The following is a 20,883-nucleotide window of genomic DNA, read 5'->3' as shown; positions in this document are numbered from 1 at the left end:
TCCAGGGAGGATGGGGCTAGGCTGTTCTCGGTGGTGGCAGATGACAGAAGAAGGAGCAACTGTCTCAAGTTGCAGTTCGGGAGGTGTAGGTTGGACATTAGGAAAAAGTTTTTCACTAGGAGGGTGGTGAAGCACTGGAACGGATTACCTAGGGAGGTGGTGGAATCTCCATCTTTAGAGGTTTTTAAGCTGAGGCTTGACAAAGCCCTGGTTGGGATGATATAGCTGAGGTTAGTCCTGCTTTGAGCAGGGGATTGGACTAGATGACCTACTGAGGTCCCTTCCAACTCTATGATTCTATGATAGAATATACAGAAATAATATTTTAGGTGTAAATTTGTCTGAAAACTTGACAAACATCTCTCTGTGTCCATGGTTTGCTTTCTCTGAAAAGTTTAATCAGCCCAAACCAAAAGGAGAATGGGATAAAAAGCAACCTGAGATCAGTTAGCATGCGACTGGTATACTGCAAAAGAATGGAATTCTAAAAGCTGCAGTACCATAAGCACATGAGATTTCCTTCAGTTCTGTTAAATAGAGCGTGCTGAAGTTTACTTTGCTTTAAAAAAAGCATAGAGAAGTCCAATTAAAACAGACTCGCTACACAATGCTTGTGGTAGCATTCTTGCTCTCTGTATGCTGAAATAGTACTAGTACAGTGTCATTCCTCAACAGAGATTAAATAAATGTATATCTTTACATACACTCTCAACGATCACTAGATTGTCTCAAAGTGAGAGGAAGCATGGTTTTGTGGTGGAGGCACTGGTGTACGAGTCAGAAGATCTGGATTCAATTCCCATCTCAAGCCTAGACTTCCTATGTGACCTTAGGCAAGTTAATTAACCCCCTTGTGTGTCAGTTCCTCATTTATTAAATGGGGATAACATTTTCTTTTCCCCACCCTTTATACATCATGTCTTTTTAGGCAGTAAACCCTCTAAGTCTGCCTCTACCAATGTATAGGTACAGCACACAGCAGAATGGGACCCTGATCTCAGCTGGAGCTTCTAGGCATTACTGTGAAACTTGCAGGGGAGGGAACCAGTCGAGCTGATTAATCTATCATAGATATTAGAATAATATAGTACACTGAACTCATTCATATGGTTCTCACTCACTTAATTAGAACTCTTTTTCTCCGATACACTTGTACAACTGTTTTCATAACTCATAAAATTAAAGAATTATTAAAACACCTGCACTACAAATTTATAGAGCATTAATGATGCACAACTGGGGTGTATGTATAAACAAGTTAATTCTCACAGATTGCTGAATAATCTATCAAATTATCCTAGATTTATGGTGGCTAATACTCCTACATCCTACAGGGAAACAGTTCTATTTATGTAATTGATTAATATAGATTACCTTCATAGGCTGTAACTCTCTTGTGGAAAGATATTGCCATTTTATATTTATTTGAAATATTTCCTTTTAACTGTTTAAGGCAGATCTGACAGACTGAACCTGGCCCTTGTTGCTCCACTGAAGCTTGATTGAGGAGTTATATATATGTGTATAAAATACACACACACACACTGGACCTAATTCTCACTTCACTTACACAGACTTTAGGCCAGTTTAATTCCACGGGGTCAGAGCATTAGCTGGTGTTAATTGGCATAACTCCATCAAGATTTAATTCAATGAAGTCAAGCTGAGCTATGTCCATTTACACCAAATATGGATCTGCCCCATTGACTTCAGTGAAGTCACTCCAGATTTACACAGCACTGAAAATAGAATCTTTGAATCTCTGATATGATAAAAGATGTTAACTTTTCTTGAAGAAAACTCTGACACTTCTTTTGACATCATAATTCTTATTTGCCATTAACACATTATTATCATATCCCATTATTCCTGAAGGAAGGTGTAAGATGCATAGCCTCCTCCAGGGTAGTTCTCAATCTTAGCTTCTGATGTGGTCTTAAAGGGAGTGCACCCACTGCCCTTCCCCACAGAATAAGTGCAACACCTTTGTGGCAAACCTGGTTTCCACTGATTCTGATGGTGGGAAACCCAAAATTCCTCCTGAGCAGGCATTTTCAGCACAGCAGCCATGCCACTGGGGATGGCCACTAAATGACACGTGTGTTTTCAGAGGTCATACCACTTCCATGGCTTTTGAAAGCACCTCTGCTTCCTTTTATCTGCAACAGCGATACTTATTTGTGAGATCACAGATGATGAACTGTGTCTTTCATTTGACTAGACCCTGATGTGACCCTAGCAGATGCTTCTACTTCTTAGCCACGAGGCTGACAGACCCTTTTCCTCATCGTTTGAGGAGAATTGAGTACTGGGCACTTGCTTACCCATTCCAATAGTAACAGCAACAATCTCATCAATATGACAAAGACTTGGATGCAGCCATGTGTTGTGCAGCTAAAATAGCTCAGAGACCCCCCCCCCCACCCCCTCCCCCAGTGCCACTACCCTTTTGCTATCAGACTGCATAATCTCAACAGGAATTTTGAATGGTGGCGATTACTAGATTGAAGTGTACAAGCATCATTATTGTTTGACCTGAATTGGTTACCATTCTATAGCCAATACAAAAGACCATCCTTATTAAACTTGCTCTTGTCTTAGAGACCAACACAAAGTATCTACACATGCACCTGGTACAGTTTTATTTACTTGTGTATGTATACATACACATCCCCCTCCCCTATAATGAAGCAGTTTGCTGATGACCTCTTTCACTATATGTGAAACTGTTTCACTATATGTGAAATGGAAATAAGAATTCCATTATTAAGGATGCAGCATTAAGAACTATAGTCTACTATAGACTACTATGAAGTCTCTTTTCAAGACTTTCTCTGATCAATGGGTAAAATATTCTGGTTAAGAATCAGATACTTGCTTCCCAACCCCAGTACCAAAGTGTTAAACTCTCTAACAAGAGCATACCTTGAGCCCAACAGTCCTAGGGTCTCATGAACTAAACAAATCTGTAAACCACTTTTTAAAAAATATTGGAACTACCTAAAGATAGTAAGACTTTTTTCACATATAAAGTATGCCTTGAAAAATATTTGGTGTGACCTTCACAAGTTTGTCAGGTGAAAATATTGAGGTCTATTTTTGCTTACTTGTATTTCTTAGCAAGGATTGTTGTTACTGTATATTCGAAAATTCTGTGTGCCACTGATTTTTTTCTGCACTATTAAGTTATGTATTAAGGTCCCTACTGTACAGAACCATTTCCCTTTTGTTAGTGGGCTCAGGCCGTATAACATCATAAATAAGTCAGAAAAGCCATAACAAGCTTGTGCTGGAAATATGTTAAGGTCTGATGTACCGGAAAATGCATGAACACTGTATTTGGTAAACTATTCTATTAATATTTTATGTTCTAAAATTATCACAAACAAAAAGCACAGGCAGTAATGCAGGGTTCTAGTGCGATCAAATTTCAATGATGGCAGATATGCATAAAACAGAGTCCTTATTTAGGAACACTTTCTAGTACACTATCATTTGTACACTATGCTGAGGCTGTACCTAATTCAAGTTCTTACCCAGATTTACAGGACCATAAGAAGAGAGTGTTTCAGCATAGTGTGTGGGAAATGAGTTCCCTTCTTGACATACATACAGCTAATTCCCACCATATTCCTAGCTACTCTATGTAAATGTGAAAAGTAAAGACAAATGACTGTAAGGAGGAAAAAATCCAATTTTAAATCCAAGGTCTATCTGAAGGCTTCCAAAAGAAAGTCCTACAAACTGGATGTCTTAGCACCTGCCTTGCCTATATACACACCTTAATCAGTGAAAGTATAAACATCTTGTAAAACAGTGCATTTTCAGACTGTCATCAAAGGAGTTAATTATTTCTAAGATGATTGTCTATAGTATATTTATTCTTCATTAAAAGAAACAAGGGATTGGTATACAATATTTATTCCAGCTTCTCAGAATCTGGATTTAAATTAATCTCAGCAACTGTTTGGGTTTGGTTGTTTTTTTTTGTTTTTTTTAAATAGGTTCATGTGCACTGGATTTACAATTGAATTATCTGAATTTTCTTCTTGCAGGCTACCTGTGAAACAGGTGATACCTAATACATGTCATGCATTTGGAAAGTAAGAGTGTATTTACAGAAGCATGTGGATTAAGACAAGGTAAGAAATGAAGAATGATTGTTGTGACACCAGAGTCTGTGTTTATCAAAGCACTTGCCCATTATGGTAACCTGCAAGGATTTAAAAGGACACCATAGTTATTAAACAGTCACATCATTAATAGGGGAAAAGTTTTCTCAATTTTTTAAATGAAAAGAAGAACACCCTCTAAATCTTCTGCTAGACAGAAAATTAGCAGTGTCCTCATACCACTCGAATAGCCTGGCAAAACATCGCCCGTTAATTCAGTACCTTTCAAAATGCAAATGCTAAGCAGAGGCCTATTTTTGTAGCCATTAAGTCATTTTATACTGCAGGAATTATTTGCACATCAATCCCATTAGCTGTGATTGTACTTCCATTGTATTAGTGTGCTATTTAAAGCTTGAGAGGGAAATAAATGAGTACATCAGTTCCCATGGGTCACTTCGCTTTGACTTCCTACCTGTGGGTATGACACTCTTGATATATTGTGATATTGTCCATTGGTGCTTACAAACCTTTATGGCACAGCAAACAGTCATTTCTGGGGTTCATCTGTCAGAAAGAGGACTGGTTGCGCAACCAGTGCCTTTCAGTAAAGATAAGTATTAAAGAACAATGGCCATTTACATCTGCCTACTAAAATATCGATAAATAAAAGGCAAAAATACATTGGGCCCGGCTTGCAAATGCAGCCTCCCACTGACTTCAGCTTCAGTGATGGATGCTCCTCACCTCTGAAAAATCAGACCCATTTCTACACATTTAGGGCAACATTTGCCTCAGTGCAGAGAGCCTGCACTGGGCTCTCCACACCACTTCAATCCTACTGTGCGGTGCAAGGGGGACAGGAATGGACCACATGGGGATATGAACCATCCACCCAGTCGGATCATAGATCCGTAGGGGAACCCTGAGGGCTGAACATAGAAAGGTGATGCCAGAGAATCAGCTGCTTTGCTTCCCCTTTCCCCCATCCTTGAATGGAGAAGCAACATTAGGAGCATAGATGCCCATGAGCCATTTGACTTGAGAAGCCTCCACAGAGAACTCTGGAGTCTGAGATGGAGGAAGGATGCCTCCATCACTTTCCCCCTCTGAAATTCCCAGGGCCAATCTCAGTTACTTGGGCTGGCAACTGGAGAAATGGAGCTCTTCCATCTCTGCTATGGTCCTATTGTAACCCACTGCTTAGTGTATGTTATGTGTCCCCCACTGTGCTTGACCACAGAGGATATGAATCTACTACAGCTCCCAGATAGAAGACTTAATTCTCTATCTCAAGTTGTAAGGAGTCACACTATTAGTTCTGGAGATCCCAGGTTCAATCCCTGATGACAACCAAGATGACTTTTATTACATTTTTAGTGCAACAGTGTATCTTGGTTAGCCTTGTTATTGAGTTTAATTAAATGGGTTACCAGTGAGGTCCAGAGTTTCTTTTGACTTCAATCTCCAGTTCAGAAGAGAAAGTCACAATTAACATTTTATACTAAAGAAAACATTTTGGGGTAGATTGACAGGGTACTGCACAGAGTTTTATCCAGTGACATTTCTTACTCTACCGGGAGCTGTGCCGCTTGACCCCTGTGTACCACTTAAAGAATTCTCTGCTTTGAGATTAAAGTTGTGGACACACTGGCAAGTTAAGGCAGAGTTGCTCATTTTCTTGTATTACAGCAGTAAGTGTAAGAGGTGAGCTATCTACCTAGAGAAATACATATTTTGTTTCCCACCTCTTTAATGGGAAGAAAAAAGACTGAAGGAAACAAGTGCCACTTAAGGAGAGATTTTCTTTTCCTGACAAAAATGACTTTTAGAAGAGCATTTCAGCTTTCCCCAGATCAATGGACAGGGGGAGGAGATGTAGCTCTGGTATATGAGAGGGTGCCCTGAAAGAAAAATCTAATGACTTTTCTTGTTCCTATGGTCTCCCAGCACATTTTCTAAGCACCAATCTCCCTCAGTAAGGAATAGAGGCAGTGCAGTAGATTAGATTAGTTAGCCAATGCCAGCTTCTGGTTGGCCCTTATGCAAGTGTGTTGTACTGGAATAGGACACAAGGAGCCTTCCCACACAACCTTGGGCAGTGCAAATAATGTTCAGGTGGAACTGCAGACTCTGTGCATGGAGGGATCAATCCTTGCAGACCCCTAACTCCTGGGGAGGTGAGGTGGAGGGAAGGTTCATAGTGACCTAGCACAGGTGTGGAGGTGCTTCAAAGCAGAAGATCTTGCCAGTGGAAATGTCAGTTTAGTTATATGCAGAATACTAGCCAAAATCCCAAGAAAAAGATTTTACAGCACTGGACAACATTTATATACATTGGCATTTCCTAGCGGGACAAAGATACTAAGACTGTCTAACTATGGTTGTGTGATTTAGGCACAGGATTAGACTCTGGAAATCTGTGTTCAGTTCCCCTAGTCTGCCACAGACTCCTTGTGTGATCCTGAATAAATCACTTAAACTCTCAGTGCCTCCATTTCCCATCTGTAAATGGAGATAATGCTTCCTTTATCCCATCCTCTGCCTACCTTTCTATGTAAACTGTAAGATCTTTAGGACAGGGATTGGGTCTTACTTCATGTATGTTCAGTGCCTAGTCCAGATGGAGCCATGATTACAGTGGGGCCTCTAGGTATATTGTAATGCAAACAATACATAGCATAATACTGTATATCTATATAAAATAAATACCCATTACAGAAATGTAGGTACTGTTTCATCCATGTAGATCACTTTATCTATAAAATTCCCTATTGTATTCCTCAAAGGTAGTTGAATAAATTCTGTCCTCTTGAGTCTTCTGAATCAATGAGGTTTAAGTGTCTGTATATGTTTTTTCCTCAAATACTAAACTTACAACAGAGTTTCTACAGTATTTTGCTCCATTACTGTAGAACTGGTTTCATAAAAGTTAACGGAAAAAACATAAAAAGAATAAAATAAATGAAATACACAGAAGAAATATTAACATTGTTAATTAGGAAGAGTTAATGCTCCCACCACAAGAATGAACATTTAAATTTTCTGCTGTTACGACCCTAAACTTGTCCTCTTGTGCTTTTTTGCTGAAGAACCCATGTAATCCGCTCTTCTGAGCTCCCTAAAAATGGAATGTCCATCTCTGTTTTAGGGTGAACATAGTTGTAATCTCTATCCTTTACCATAACCTTAGCTATGAGTTTCTTTGCTTCCAAGTTTGCTACACTCTTTTCTGTGATGTTCTAATTTAGGTATCTAAATAATCATTATATGGAGCTATGCTTCCACCGTGAAAAATAGAAACTTTCCATTTGTCCTGTTTTGTTTTTTTATTTGATCTTAAGATGTTTCACCTCTCTGTATAAAGGATGCACGTGTTACTAGCTAAACATCTATACTAGCTATATAGAGAAGCAGAGGAATGCTTCACAGGGGTGGGGAATGAAGGAACTTGTCTGCATTCTAAAGGGAATGAGTTTACTACTCTCCATATGCCACCAGGTACTTTGGGAGAGGAAGGGAGGAGAGGACACACGACTCCAATGATACTTCATGTTTCAGCCAACAGGTGGCATTAGGATATAGTGCAATGCTCCCCTAATCACAGACTGCTTCCAGCCTTAACATGCCTCATGACCAGATGTTTTTTGCATTGTCTGTCTTATGGCCAGTGTTGATTAGTAAGGAATACAAAAGGCAGGTGAATATCTGTCTATGGATATGAACAAGAATTTCTGGGTTTTGATGGGAAAATAAAGCAAGAGATTTATATCCCAAATAAACATTTTGTAATATAGGGAGCACAATCAATACTAAGTTCCAGGGCCTGGGATTTAGCACATATCAGCACAAACATGCACCATATAGTAAACGTGGTTACTTTGTTATCTTGACTACACTTGGAATGATGCAAACTTTAATTATACATGTGCCTTTTCAAAACACCAAAATGAGATTATCCAAGACAAATATTTCTAAACAAAACAAATGAAGCCAGACGTATTTGGAAGGAAAACAAAACCATACTCACATTTAATGCTAGTATGCAAACTCTTTGGTACAGATGAATCAACAGCAGCTGGATTAACAGAAAAATAAGCATGTTTATCTATGATCTCAATATTTCACTTACAAATCACAGCAGAGAGCATTGAATAATTGAACTAAAACTGATAGGGATGAACAGTAGAGTCTGATCTGGCCAAGTACTGGATTCACTGGGAACTTTGGGCACTTGCTGCTATGGTTTATAATATTAAAGATACTTATATTTAATTTTTTTACAACCACTTCAAATTTATTATTTTTCTAATGACCTGCACAGTTCTTCCTCTTTGTTCTTAGCCATTATTGAGCCAAGTCCTTAGATAGTCTAAGATGCTGTAGCTCCACTGAAGTCAATGGAATTATGCTGATGTACACCAACTGAGATTCTGGCCTATAGCCTCTAGTTGGTTGAGGAGACATGAAGAGTGGGGCATCCATTCATCTAACTGAATGGCCACCTCTTGCAGGCATTGGGCTGGCGACTATCATTGCTACAGTTGTGCAAAATATTTGGAACAAGACTACAAACTGGACCAAACTCACTCCCCCAGGTGTTATTAGAAACCCAAAAACTCATGTCAGATTCATGGGAATCAGAGAATCAAACAGTTCCTGGCCAAGTTGAGCTGAGTTTGGGTTTATTTGTGGTTTCACGTGGAAATGTCTTGAGGGAAACTTGGTTGTTTGGCTGAGTTTTGCTTGGGAATTTTCCCTAGAATGCTAGGTCTGCTCTGCAGCTTGGCCTCATTTTGTGTGCTAAAAACAACAGTGTGGCACAACTGGTCACTCAGGCTAGCTGCCCAAGTACAACCCCTCCCAACCCCATAGGTATGTACCTAGCAGGCTAGCCCAAGCCACTGCCAGTGCTGTCATGGCTATGCTGCTATTTTAGCACACTAGCTTGAGCAGAGCTAGCACGTGTATGTCTACCTGATCTGGGAATCACACCTCCCAGCTGCAATACATGTATCCTCAGACGGAAACAGGTTTGAATCAAACCAAATCCAAACATGAGAAACTCATTACCAGATCTGGATCTGAATTCTGTGGCTTGAACCTAGCTCTACTTATAATACCCTGAGAGGTAATAACAGGTAAAACAGAATTAAAGACAGCAGCACCCTATTCCTTTCTACAGTAATAATCAGGAAAGATTAAACTGAAGCTAGCCTAGGTGTTTGAAAGCAGCATCCATTGTTACCCAGAGGCTCATATTCAGGGGTAACTTTGGAACAAGTTAGAAGATGATGAGAGACCAGAAAAGTTACAAGATAATTGGGAAATTCAGTTTGTCCCTAGATTCAAAGTGAAGCCATCAGTCCCTCCACGGCCACACTAGCAGAAAGAGTTAATTGATTATCATTTATTTTTGCAATTAGTAGTTACTCCTTTTTGCTTGTTTGTTTGCTAATTCAGGTTTTATTTTAGAAGGCTAAACTACAAGAGACTCCATGAGGAGGAAAAGTTACCTCCAGCAGCCAACAAGGAATTCCTAATATAAATCCTATTACTCTTCTCTTGATGCATGCAACTCAGAGTTATGTCCTCAAAAAGGAGAGGGAATGGACCACAAAGGAGCTGCATGATTCAACACTCTTTGAGAAATAAGAGGGCTTTAGAAAGCTAGGGAATACTGGTTGCCAACTGGCTGGGAAGAAGGTAGCCACTTACAAATAGAGTAAAGTTCCAATTTCAATTTAAACATTCGCATCTGAGATCCACAGGTATTATGGATTACCACCAGATATTATGTCTAAGCAGAGTTTGTGCAAGTATGCCCACAAGATGTTTCAGACATGCAGAAGTATGCTCCTCCAGGTATATGACTTGAATCAGTTCAAGAAAGCCATATATTTCCAAATGAGAACTGAGAGACTGCTCAGCACCTCACTAGATAAAGCCCTGAGACAATTCTGAACTGGTTTTCAAAGGTGCTGAGCACTTGCAGCTCCCACTGAATTCAGTGGAACTTGTGGATACTCAGCACTTCGAAAATCAGACCATCTATGGTTAAAAGAGGTGGATATTGATGTTACAAAGTCATTTGAATATGTACCCTTGAGATTTGGTGATATTTTTATTAAAAGAGTTATGTAGGTGCTTCATAATACTAAGCAGAATGCTTGTGCTAAACATGTATTTTACAAGTGGAGATCCTTGCAAGATTAGAGTATTTCTACATTTCTCAGTAAATGTAGCCCCACAGGGAAAACACAGAAGTAATTTATGAAACATAAGAAACAAAGTACATGTTTTAATATTTTATTTCTCTTATGCGGCTTCATGCATTTTGTTTTTTTGTTTAATACCCCAAATAAGACTTTTGAATAAGTCTTCAGACTTTCCTAGGAAGATACGCGAGTATAAGAAGTCTTTATCAATCAGAATAGGTTTGATTTGCAGCTACTATAAAAAGAAACCTACTGACATTGCTGAATTTTACTATGGATGAACAGTGTTATCAGAACTAAAGAAAATTTAAACCTGTTTGCACAACTAAGATATACTAGCTGAAATCCTGTTCTGCCAGGAACTTCTCAGCATAAATTCTCTTTTGTGCTACAAGACTGTAATAGACTAAAAATCCCCTAAAGGTTGTAAAAAAGTCCTTGCATCAGTCTTCTCCCACGTGCGGCTAGTCCCCTCTCTTCTCTTCTCTTCTCTTCTCTTCTCATGGCCATGCAGAGAGCTTTGGTTTAACTAGCAGAAACTATAAGAAGTGTGAATTATGTATGGTGGTCTTTGTTATCCTCAGCTAGTCCAGCTGCTTCTGTATATTTATGGGCAAAGCATTTGCTTTGGAAGAGAGATATTTGAGGTCTATAGTCCCAGGTGTGCATTTTCTTTTAATTAAATGTATTAGCCACACATGTGCAAAGGTCATTTAAACCCAACACTATACAGCTGAGGGCCAAATATGTTTGTGTATGAAAGATTTTTTTTTTAAAGAAAAGATGTGGCTAACCTGGGTGCTTTTCAGTCTCAGATTCTCTCTCCTGGTTGTGGATTAGTTGCAATTTTCTAATGGCTATTTGTCCTTGTGATGGGGTATCCACCCCACACAAGCCGTGAGCAGATTAATGTGGGCCAGAAGAGGCCAATTAACATTTATATGATGCACCCGGAGGGAAGCCAGGGCTTGATAAGCACTAATTGCAGATGGAGCCTCGTTGGGGTAGGAACTGGACAGGAGTATAAAAAAGCCCAGAAGCAAGAGCAGGAAGGGAGGGTTGGATTGCAGGCTACTGTCTGAGGCTTTGGCCAGGCAGAATGCGATTCAAGAGATAACAAATGAAACTGAAACCAGGCTAGATAATAAAGACAAGGAAACATTGAGGAAGACTGGATGCAAATAAGAAGATGATAGATTCTCTGGAACCAGAAGAAGGACAAGCAAATAAGAGGGCAGGAAAGGGAAAAGAGGAAAATTTACATAATAGTAAAATCCTTAAGAAAGGACATCAAGATAGAGGTATCAACCCCCTGAGGCTTCCTGAGTGGATCAATAAAAGTGCTGAAGATGTAGTAAGAGATAAGAAACTATGTGGGAGAGACTTGTTAGTAGAATGAAAAAACAAAGGAAAACTAGGGAAGCTTCTTAAGAGAAAGGTGCTAGATTTAAAAAAAAAAAAAAAAACCACACTACGTTTCAGCTACACAGAAGGGTAGTATATGGTGGGCCAGTTGAAATGTCAGAAGAGGAAATAAAGCAAGAAATAGGTGAAGATACGGGGATAATAACTAAGAGACCAATTAGTAGAAGAGGCAGTGATAGCAAACCCTCCACAGCTTTGCTGGTTACATTTAAGGGAATAAGGGTATCAGATATTCTGTACTAAACCCTATAATTTTCCTCCTGTGAGATGCTAAAGCTGCCAAAGACTTGATCACTTGCAAATAGCTCTAAGGAGAAAATACGATGCAGTAAATATGGAGGTAAACATTCATACGCTAAGGCACAGAACAAAATGTTGCAACTGGAGGAAAACATAGCTCAGTATATGGAGGACATATTAAGGCAAAGTGAACTAGAGAGATACAAAACCCAAAATTACTAATAACATCTCCTGTGCCGAAGCTGCTAGGAGATATCTACATGGAAAAAAAAGAGGAAAAAAGAAAACCCGATATAGGGAAAGGGAATAGCCAGCAATAAATTAATGGGAAGGAAGTAATGAGTGACATTTGGGTAAAAGGAGATGACATACTACTTACTTAAACAGAGATCCATTGCGTTTATGATTGAAATAATAAATTGTACGTCTCACACAGGAAAGAAAACAGAGAAAATGAGAATTATAATTAAAGCTGCTGAAAAGTATCTACAAGCTAGCAACCTAAGTGAAGGAAATATTGAAGGTTAAAAGAATGGCAGTGACTATTTTCAGCTGGAATGCCCATAGTTTAATAGTGCATGGGCAAAAACTAAAGAAAAATATTGATATGAAAACAGAGCCTGAGATAATGAGTACAAGAGACTTGGCTAATAGAAAAACTAGGCTATAAAACCCCAGGATATGGCATATACAGACATGATAGAGAAACAGGAAAGGATCAGGGTTTGTCCACCTTCATTATGGAGAATGTGAACTGCCTTGAAGCAGAGGTTAAAAAAGCTAAATATCAAGTATAATGCTATTGGGATACCAGTACAAAACAATTTTATATCTCTAAGACTTTATGATGTCTATAACCCATGCAGGAAACTAGAGGCTTTGAACCCAAAATAATTAACTACAGATGCCACATTTCTGTTTATTATCTATAGTGATCTGAAGAGCCACAACAGATTATGGGGAAGTAAGAAAAATGATAAAAATGGAAAATATTTAGAGCAATTCTTTGAAGAGAATAACTTAGTAGTATAAAACGAGGGTGCGCCTTCCAGGTTCAATATAGCTGAGAGAATCCCTGGATCTGGGAATAACTTCTAGCACCATAGCAAGTAAATGCAGCTGAGACATTTACAGAAAGGAGGGGATAGGTAGCGACCACTTCCTAACATTAATTATATATCAAGGAAAAGGAAATACAGATGACAAGAATAATATCCCCACTTAGAATTTTAAAAAAGCAAATTGGAAACTCTTTAGAAACAAAAGTGAGGAATATCGGAATGAGCAATGTATATATGAAGATTTTGAGGAATTCTGAAGTAATGTTACTAAGAGAATCATAAAGACAGCCTACCTAACTATTCTTAGGATACCAGCACTGCTTAAGGATAGGAAAAGTATTCCATGTGAAACCAGGAATGTGAAATGCTAATTAAAGAAAGACAACACATTCCTTAAATAATGAGGATGAAATATTTTAAGGCAATTGCATAAAGGGCAAAAAGAGAGAGCTGGAGAACATACAGTGGGAAAGTAACTAAAGAAATCCAATACAGCAAAAGTATATCAACAACTTAGGAAAATTAATGGAATAAAGAGTAAGAGCCACATATACCAATCCTTGAAATTCCAGGGCATGGAGTAATAAGCTCCCACAATGAAAAAGTGGAAATTCTAGCCATCATGTTTCAAAAGGTCAGTAATGAGGAGGATAAAAATTAGGGAGAGGAAAAGAATATGCGTTAAGGATAATTATGAGATGATGAAGAGGTGGGAGGAAGATGTGGATATTTTAAATCAAAACTTAAGTATGGGAGAACTCCCAAGAGTGATAAGAAGCAAACGCAGAGCATCAGGGAAGAACGAATTAAGTTGTGCTCAAGAGCCTAGGCCAGTAATACTCAGACTGTGGCTCGCGAGCTGCGTGTGGCTCTTTAATGTGTCTCCTGCAGCTCTTTGCAGCACATGATATTAAAACACTGTGTGATTTAATTATTAACCAATCAGGATGTTTTTGCTATGTTAATAACCAATTGTAGTTGATAAAATAAGTGAGTCAATTTGCTGTGAAAATGATATATAACTAAATATTTCCCTTGTCATACTATTTAAATATGAACATATAATACTATAGTAAATGAAACAGTGAATTCACACCATTGTGGCTATTTTGGGTAATGTTGATCGTTAATTTGGCTCCTGAACCACTGAGGTCTGAGTATCACTGGCCTAGAGATACAGACCAACTACCCTCACGGCATATTTAGGTACAGCCATGGAAAGAATGGTAACGGAGAAATTAGCAGCACACCTACAGAGAAATAGGTTTGGATGGAATGCAAACTGCGTACAGAAGAGGTAGGAGTGCAACTGACCACACTGTAAGGATATAGGCAGAAGCACAAAATGGCATGAGAACCAAACAAACTTTGTATCTTTTTTCTTGACTTAGAGTCTTACATCTTAAAGAATTATAGAAGAGGGGTTTTTAAAATCAGGCCCCATTTTCCTTGTATTCTTGACAGATATTACAAGGAAAATTTTGTTATTTTAACTCTAAGTTTTCTTAGGAAGCAAGTCTGCTACGCCACAAACTGAAGAAGAGGAAGGGTCTGCAGGGAGGCAGGATGCAGTCACTCACTAAAGGGAAAGGGGTTGGCCAGGGACAAGGAGGTGATCCAGAGGAAGAGTAAGCCCTAGGGTCTGCCTTGGATTAGGGAGTCTTGAAAAAGGCCTAGAGGGGTGAAGTAGCCATGGGGAGCAGAGGAAGCTCCAGTGGCAAACTTAGAGAGAGACAAGAACATAGAGAGGGGAGTAGGAAGGAACCCAGGGAAAAAGCAACCGGGTCTGTGACTGAGCTAGGTTGTTAGCATAGGGTCCCTGGGCTGGAACCCAGAGTAGTGGGTGGGACAGGGTTCCCCTGCTAGCCACTGGGAAAGGGGCACAGGCCCTGGAGATGTGGAACGGAAGACTGTCTGAGGCAACATCTGGACAGCTTGTCCAGTGGGACTTTGTTACTCTGGAAGGGAGGGACTACATAATGACTTGGGTGGAGGACTGAGTCATGGAAAGGGAGCACCCTGAGTCATTGAGAGAGAGGGGCCACAGAGTGAGCAACCAATGGAAAGAGGTGCGAGATGTGGTGAGAGCTAATTCCCAGACTCAGCCACAAGGTGGCAATGATTGGACCCCTTCACAGTCTTCCTCTACCAACTTGACCAAGAGATGCCATGGTGGTTAGTGGTCACAAAACAAAGACAGATGGGATGGCCTTGCAGTTCCTTAATGTAGCAGAAGGGCACTAATCTTTCATATGGATGTGCTGATATCACCTTAAAATGCTGCTCCTAGATTTGAGTCATGTAGTTCAAGACAGAGCACAGGATACTGGAAAACGTTCAGTTGACAGGTCCCCTGTAAAAAACAACAGCAGCTGCAATCTGTTCTATTGCAAGAACATTACATGAGGTCATCAGGCTCATGGCATGTTATCAATGCAGGCTTTGGTTGGACAAAGCCTAGATGGTCTAGGACTAGACAATTTACAATAGCCTTAATCTGGTTATGGGTTGTCACTCACTCCTTCATAATAGGCTGACACATTTCCATTGTCATCTTTTTCACCTTCCACTGAAGCATCAGATGTTTGCCCCTGCTGCAAGCAAGACTTGCAGGAGCAATGTGCTAGTATGGCAAATTCTGTGTTACAAGTTCTCCTTCCTACTGTTCGCAGCCATTTGCAGAAGGGAGAAGAGACAGTGTTTGGAAATGCTAATGGACCACAACCATAAGTCTAGACACTAATGGAATCTCCCATTAGTCTGTATAGCATCACCACTTCTACAATTTTCCAGATCTCTAATGGCTGGCAGCAGTCACCCCACTGTCACCCTTACACTGGATGCTGCCAACAGAACACCTGGGCTAGCTCCAATTTTATCTTTCTTTAGTAGCCAAGCATCGAAAACATTATTGAAATAAGATGGGGAAATGACTTGGCATTCCCTCTTCTGATATGGATTTGTCACTTTGCTGAACAATTGGAGGAGACATCTACTGCAGCACTCAGCAATCAGTCTCGCTGCTCCCAAGACAAGGCTTTAGCTCCAGTCAAACTGTCTATAAATCCTGCCTTTTAGAACATGCTGCATGCAAATTCCTTAGCTGTTAAGTACAGACTTAAAGAGTGAGAATGGCTGGGCCATTATTTAGCTGAATCATCTGAATGGGCTGCAGCTTATTTTGTAGAGACAGAGATTTCTTCATAGAGGAGCAGGCCCATTAGGCTGGCAGCTAGTCAACAAAACTGACTTCTAAACAAAATGTTATGGTGAAAGTCAGTGCAGTTTTCTCTCTAAGAGTGAATTTGACTGACAAACTATACAGAACTCTAAGAAGACCCCACACGACAATTCACACATGAATTAAAAGATCCTGTTACATCCTTCCCCAAACAAATCCCAGAAAAACTCCACAACCTCATCCCTCCATGAACCCACCCCCAGAACTTCCTGCATGCTTCCCAAGAGAGACAAACCCAGGCAGCCCCATTATATCTGGCCACTACACTCTTACTGAGTGAATAGCAGGATTCAGAAAAACCATCCTCAAATCACACACCACACAAGGCCAGTTTCCTTCAAGACACTATGGACTTCCTCCAGAAATGCTGCAATATTACCAACTTCACCCAGCACACCATGCTTGCCACCATGGATGTCACCACTCTACACATCAACATACCTCACCAAGATAGCATCACTGCCTGTCTTACATACCTGCAAGATAATGTACAATGCTTGGAAATCCACTCTAAACACATTACCAAACTCATCCATTTCATCCTCACCCACACCAACTTTACATTCAACAATAAACCCAAACCATCAGGACAGCCAGGAATACTAGAATAACTCCCCAATATGCCAACCGCTTCATGAGCCACTACTGAGGAAAAATTTCTGGAAACAATGCACAACAATATACCTCAGATACACTGATACTTTCTGTCTCTGGACAGACAACCTATACTCCCTCATAGATTTCCATCACAACTTCAACCACCACCACCTATCCATCAAATTCTCTCTAGAATGCTCCCACAACTGAATCAATTTCTTAGACACCACAATCAGCTTCAACAATGGAACCCTACAAATGACTGTATACAAGAAACCCATGGATCATCACGCTTACCTCCACAGATCCAACAACCATCCCAGACACACCAAGAAATTTGATTATCTACAGCCAGGCATTCAGATACCACAGAACTCACGCCCATAAAGAAAGTCTCTCTCTCTCTCTCTCTCTCTCTCTCTCACACACACACACACACACACACACACACACACACACACACACACACACACACACACACACACACACACACACACACACACAACGGGCCACCCAAATACCCTGGGAGAATCTGCTTTAATACAGAAAAAGCCACCTCTGACTGCACACCACTAGTTGTCACCTACTACCCCGCACTGGAACCCATATGGGGTATCAGCAAACAATTACATTCCAGACTTGATGGGGACTACATCATGAAAGAAATGTTTCCCAACCCCCCGCCCCCCACCACCACCCTTTCCTAGCCTTCAAACAACCCTCCAACCCTGTCAAGCTCATCAAAAGCAAGCTCCCAACAGTCCAGGACACACCAACTCAAAGCGGCACTAAACCGTGCCAGAAAAACAGATGCAAAAATCTGTAGATGTATCTCCACTGCTACGATGATCAATAATCCGCACAGCACACCTTTCAAGATCCCTGGGACCCCACATGCCTATGACAACATGTAGTACCCCTTATCCAATGCATCACATGATCCAATAAAAACTGTGGGTGAAACCAGACAATCACTATACTCTTCAATGATAAGACAAAAATACCACATCACCACCCATGGGTGAACACTTTTCACAGAGTGATCACTCCATATCTGATCTTTCAGTTTTTGCCCTTAAAGGAAACCTGCACAACACCTTCAAAAGGCAAGCCTGGGAACTTAGATTCATAACTCTGCTGGACACCAAAAACTATGGACTTACCAGAGATATTGGTTTTATGGATGATTACAACCATTTGTAGCATACCCCCTTCCCTACTAACCCTTGGTTTCCCATTTCATTTTAAGTGGTTTCCTATATGACGTATGAACCACTTGTGCTTAATCTGTCCCAACTTGTATTTAGCTTAGGAACTCTGGTTACTTCTCCGGACATGAAGAAGAGCTCTGTGAAGCTTTAAAGTTTCTCCCTTCCATCAACAAATGTTGGTCCAGTAAAATATATTACCTCACTACACTGTCTTAATTAAATATAACTCTCCCCACAGCCATTCTAGTGACAAGCACTTTGTCCTCCCATTAATACAACGAGTTCTCTGGGTATTGCTAAAGTAACCCCCCACTACCTGTTGTCTATAGTTAGTAGAACCCTTTTATGACCTTCTGTAATTTGACAATGTTTGGTTGTGGCTGTCAACAATATTACAGGAGTTACTTAAGCCCAGCACCTTGTTAGTCATCCCTAGCCTGAAGCATAATGCTGCTGGGAGATACAGACACTGAAGTCATTCCCTTGGGCCAGTTGTTGAGAGCCACCCAGCAGCTGTATTTTTCCCCTCCAGAATAAAGGTGTAACAGTTACCACACTTTAGCTCCTCAGTTTTCCTAGCCACCAGATAGTATGTAGTGATGCATCAGCATTAAAGGACTGTGCGTGTTGTGGAGGAGAATTAAAGCAGCCCATGCTACAGCAATAGGAGCCATATTTGAGCTGGCTAAGTCACTGACTCTGAAGAGTAAGAGTCATTTCTGTACACCATTGTCAGAGTCAGTGGAGTGAGGTAAGCATCTACAGTTGGATAGACACAATTCAAAAGCTGGCAATCAGGAAAAATAATTTTAACTAAGATTCTAAAATTGACCCATTCCAGTGCATTTATTTTAATGTGGTATTCTGAAAACACTCTACTTTAACAGACATTGATAAACACTTCTTATTTATATAGTGCTAAAATGTGTTAGGTGCTCTACAAACAAGGACACAAACAAGATCCCTGTCACGAGGACATTGACACCTAAATAGGTGTATAGGTGAAGGAGGTAGGGAAGGCACGCAACATGATGCAAGTGACTGTGCAGCATGTGATATTTAGCACGAGTGACCTAAACTGAAGATACAACTCCATCAAAAATAGGTAAAGCAGGTGCTATCATAAAACAAATAATTAATAATAATAACTGTCATATTAAACACAAGCAAAGAGAGACAACATAAATTAACCTACAATAACCTTTCCTCTGTCTCCCTTGTTTTAAATTTTAAGGCCCTGATTTTCATCTCACATCAGTGTTACCCCAGTGTAACTCTATTGACTTCACTGGAGCTATTTCTGTCTTGGTTTCTGACCCAAAGCCTGCTGAAACCAATGACAGCCTTTCCATCAGGTATTGACACAGGAGAATGGAAAACCAGGCTGTGACTGTGTAACTAGTTTTAACTCTTTATACAGAAAAATAAAATAACGGAGATTTGTATGAAAAACACTTTTTAAGGTGCTAATGCCATGCTTGTTGTGAGTCGATGATGCACAAGTACTCAGACAGTAAATAAGGGGACTATGTGGGATAAAGCACCTTTGTCTGGACAGCCTAACCTGTCCTGAGGTTCCTTTGTATCACATTGCAGCTGCACAAGAGAAGCGTTGATGCCCAAGCTAACCTTTGGTGGTCATGTGGCCCTTGGTTAGGTGCTTTGGGCTAGGGGCTTTCCCAAGTAAAACAGAGGCTGAGGCAAGAACAGGGGGCAGTATGTTTATGAAATTCTAGGGTGAGTCTTAAAGAAACAGCAACCCAAGAGAGTTGCTTCTTGTGCAGTTGGTGACTATATCCATTTAAGGGAACAGTTCTTTTGTACATAAGCAATCTACACAAAGAAAATACTCCATTTAATTGATTTCTACTTCAAATAGGAAACTGACCCACAAGGCCCTGAAATCTGCTACTGCTTGGCAAAGGGACACCACGCTATTTGACCTGTACTCCAAAGGCAACCCAAATTCCAAACTCACTAACTGATCAATCTTCTACATATAAATATCTGTCTTATTTTGTTCGAATAGTGCTGGACTGACAGCTCAGCTGAACAGGCATGGGAAAGGAACTGTCCTAAAGACGGTTCTTCCACTTTAGAAGCAGAGGCAGGAATGCTTACACTAATTCTGCCATATTGTGCCTGCTCTACTGAAAGCGCACCTAAGTGTCCAATGTTCTCCGTCAGGCATCTTTCAAGGACAGTAAATTTCATTTACAAGAAAAAATTAAATACAGTCATAAATATACTGATACTGAGATGAAACCAGATTTCAAGTTCCAGATTGGCATGTTTCATCACATAGTTGTATGTTCTACTGGAGTCCTCTGAATGTATTGTGCTTCGGTTTTCAAGTCTACTGACATCTGTTGAGTTAATTTGGGGAAAAACTTAGCAAGCTGGCCAAAAACAAGTATAACCAACTGACCCTTAAATATGACTTTATCTATCAGCCTCATGGCTATAGTCATCATGATCGATTTCAAATACCTTTGGAGGAAAGCAGTTTTCTATAATGAGTAGCCATGTGATCTTGAATAATGTACTGAGTTGACAGCTTACAGGAAGATCCAGGAGAAAAAGCTGTAAGAGTAAAATTTTATTTCAGTCAACAGGTTATAAAGGCCCTCTCTCTCCCTCAGGCATTAATAGCTTTAAAAAAATCTAAAGGTTTTTCATTGCAAGTGGAATAGGGCAAAACATTTTATTTTTCATACTGGAAACAAAGCAAAAAAATCTAAATGATAAATTATTGCAGTTTTGTATGTTTATGGATAT

At 40.0% G+C, this 20,883-nt stretch overlaps 1 protein-coding gene across 1 annotated transcript in view; it reads right to left on the bottom strand.

The window, feature by feature from the left end:
• Positions 1 to 3,913: 3,913 nt before the first annotated feature.
• The window catches only part of LOC137164516 (spermatogenesis-associated protein 7 homolog), a 32,914-nt gene continuing 15,944 nt past the window's right edge, over positions 3,914 to 20,883 (bottom strand). Inside the window, exons 3-5 of the mRNA XM_067565405.1 lie at positions 20,596 to 20,688; positions 8,143 to 8,190; positions 3,914 to 4,213 (exon numbers count right to left, since the gene is read on the bottom strand). Coding sequence (XP_067421506.1) covers positions 4,188 to 4,213; positions 8,143 to 8,190; positions 20,596 to 20,688 — 167 coding nt within the window. The 3' untranslated portion in view covers positions 3,914 to 4,187. The remainder of the gene's footprint in view (positions 4,214 to 8,142; positions 8,191 to 20,595; positions 20,689 to 20,883) is intronic.

The sequence above is a fragment of the Emydura macquarii genome, unplaced genomic scaffold (assembly GCF_026122565.2).
Source record: "Emydura macquarii macquarii isolate MOO-44397 ecotype Brisbane River unplaced genomic scaffold, CSIRO-AGI_Emac_v2 contig_2676, whole genome shotgun sequence".
NCBI classification, from domain to species: domain Eukaryota; kingdom Metazoa; phylum Chordata; order Testudines; family Chelidae; genus Emydura; species Emydura macquarii.
The sequence above is the reverse complement of the archived record's forward strand: the minus strand, read 5'-3'. Positions and strand labels throughout refer to the sequence as shown.